The sequence below is a fragment of the Penaeus vannamei genome, chromosome 37 (assembly GCF_042767895.1).
Source record: "Penaeus vannamei isolate JL-2024 chromosome 37, ASM4276789v1, whole genome shotgun sequence".
Classification (NCBI taxonomy): domain Eukaryota; kingdom Metazoa; phylum Arthropoda; class Malacostraca; order Decapoda; family Penaeidae; genus Penaeus; species Penaeus vannamei.
In genome coordinates this window covers 15,874,901-15,877,400 of record NC_091585.1, presented here as the reverse complement: position 1 = coordinate 15,877,400, position 2,500 = coordinate 15,874,901, and the positions used below count along the sequence as shown (strand labels likewise).

General features: G+C 60.6%; 1 protein-coding gene across 1 annotated transcript in view; it reads left to right on the top strand.

Annotated features, from left to right (window-relative positions):
• The first annotated feature begins 1,213 nt into the window (after nt 1–1,213).
• The window catches only part of LOC138859657 (PE-PGRS family protein PE_PGRS33-like), a 38,025-nt gene continuing 36,738 nt past the window's right edge, over nt 1,214–2,500 (top strand). The window contains exon 1 of the mRNA XM_070115462.1: nt 1,214–1,325. Coding sequence (XP_069971563.1) covers nt 1,214–1,325 — 112 coding nt within the window. The remainder of the gene's footprint in view (nt 1,326–2,500) is intronic.

Below are 2,500 nucleotides of genomic sequence, written 5' to 3'. Positions count from 1 at the left end.
TCTCTCTCTCTCTCTCTCTCTCTCTCTCTCTCTCTCTCTCTCTCTCTCTCTCTCTCTCTCTCTCTCTCTCTCTCTCTCTCTCTCTCTCTCTGTTATCCCCCACATCTTTCTCCCCTGCTTCTTCCATGCCTTTCTCTCTCCCCTGCCTCTCTCATACCCCACTCTCCCCCCCACCACCATACCTCTCGTTCTCTCCCTTCCTCTCTCACCCCCTCCCCCCTCCCTCCCTCCGCCTGTCCTGTCTCGGCTTCTCTGATTCTCCGCCTTCTACCCCCCCCCCCATCATCTCCACCCCCACCCCTTCTCCTACCCTTTCACCTCCCCCCTCCATCTTTCCCTCTTGCCTTTCATATTCTCTCCTCCCCCTCCCCCTCCCCCTACCTCTCTCTCTCTCCCCTACCCCTCTCTCCTATGTCCTTCCCCTCCCCCTTCCCCTGTTCTTTAACCCCTCCCCCCCACCCTTCCTCCCCCTGTCATTGTACCTCAACTTGCTATACCTTCCCCTTACCTCCCCTACCTCCCCTCTTCCCCTCCCCACCTCCACCCCTACCTCCTTTCATCATCTCATCGCTCTCCTCCCCTCTTCCCCCCACCCTCACCCTCCCCCACCTCCACCCCCACTTCACCCACCCCCCTCGTCACCCATACCTCCCCCTCCCCTCTTCCTCCTTTCACCATCTCTACGCTCTCCTCTCCCCACCTCGTTTCCCACCCCTACCATCACCCCCCACATCCCCCTCCCTTACCTCCACCTCCACATCCCCCTACCCCTCCGCACCTCTCCTTCCCTCCCCTACCCCCCTACCTCCTTTCACCATCTCATCGCTCTAATCCTCCCCCGATCCCACCCCCACCCCCTGCCCCCCTCCCCCTCCCCTTCCCCCCTCCTCACCCTTACTACCACCCCCCTCCTCCTTCCTCCTTTCACCATCTCATCGCTCTCCTCCTCCCCCCCTCCCCCACCCCAATCCCCCCCCCCCCCCACCCCTCCCCTACCCCCACCCCTACCCCACCCCACCCACCCCTCCCCTAGCCCCACCCCCTACCCCACCCCACCCACCCCCTCCCCTAGCCCCACCCCCTACCCCACCCCACCCACCCCCACCCCTACCCCCACCCCCTACCCCACCCCTCCTTCCCGGCCGATTGCAGGAGGGTTGCTTTGCATCTGCTTGCTCGCCGCCCGGGATGAAGTATTGGAAGAATTTCGGAGATGCATTATGCGGGGGCTTTTGTCTTCCTTGTGGAGTTTGATGGGGTTGTGGTGGTTGCGGTTGTTGGAGGTGGGGTTGTGGTTGTTGGAGGTGGGGTTGGGGTTGTTGGAGGTGGGGTTGGGGTTGTGGTGGTTATGGTTGTTGGAGGTGGGGTTGTGGTGGTTGCGGTTGTTGGAGGTGGGGTTGGGGTTGTTGGTGGGGTTGGGGTTGTGGTGGTTGTGGTTGTTGGAGGTGGGGTTGTGGTGGTTGTGGTTGTTGGAGGTGGGGTTGTGGTGGTTGTGGTTGTGGTTGTTGGAGGTGGGATTGTGGTGGTTGTGGTTGTTGGAGGTGGGGTTGGGGTTGTTGGAGGTGGGGTTGTGGTGGTTGTGGTTGTTGGAGGTGGGGGTTGTGGTGGTTGCGGTTGTGGGGTTGGGGTTGTGGTGGTTGTGGTTGTTGGATGTCGGGTTGGGGTTGTGGTTGTTGGAGGTGGGGGTTGTGGTGGTTGTGGTTGTTGGAGGTGGGGTTGTGGTGGTTGTGGTTGTTGGATGTGGGGTTGGGGTTGTGGTTGTTGGAGGTGGGGTTGGGGTTGTGGTGGTTGTGGTTGTTGGAGGTGGGGTTGTGGTGGTTGTGGTTGTTGGAGGTGGGGTTGGGGTTGTGGTGGTTGTGGTTGTTGGAGGTGGGGTTGTGGTGGTTGTGGTTGTTGGATGTGGGGGTTGTGGTGGTTGTGGTTGTTGGAGGTGGGGTTGGGGTTGTGGTTGTTGGAGGTGGGGTTGGGGTTGTGGTGGTTGGAGGTGGGGTTGGGGTTGTGGTTGTTGGAGGTGGGGCTGGGGTTGTGGTGGTTGTGGTTGTTGGAGGTGGGGTCGTTGTGGTGGTTGTGGTTGTTGGATGTGGGGTTGGGGTTGTGGTTGTTGGAGGTGGGGTTGGGGTTGTGGTGGTTGGAGGTGGGGTTGGGGTTGGGGTTGTTGGAGGTGGGGTTGGGGTTGTGGTTGTTGGAGGTGGGGTTGGGGTTGTGGTGGTTGTGGTTGTTGGAGGTGGGGTTGTGGTGGTTGTGGCTGTTGGAGGTGGGGTTGTGGTGGTTGTGGTTGTTGGAGGTGGGGGTTGTGGTGGTTGTGGTTGTTGGAGGTGGGGTTGCGGTGGTTGTGGTTGTTGGAGGTGGGGTTGTGGTGGTTGTGGTTGTTGGAGGTGGGGTTGTGGTTGTTGGAGGTGGGGTGTGGGGTTGTGGTTGTTGGAGGTGGGGTTGGGGTTGTGGTGGTTGTGGTTGTTGGAGGTGGGGGTTGTGGTGGTTGTGGTTGTTGGATGTGGGGTTG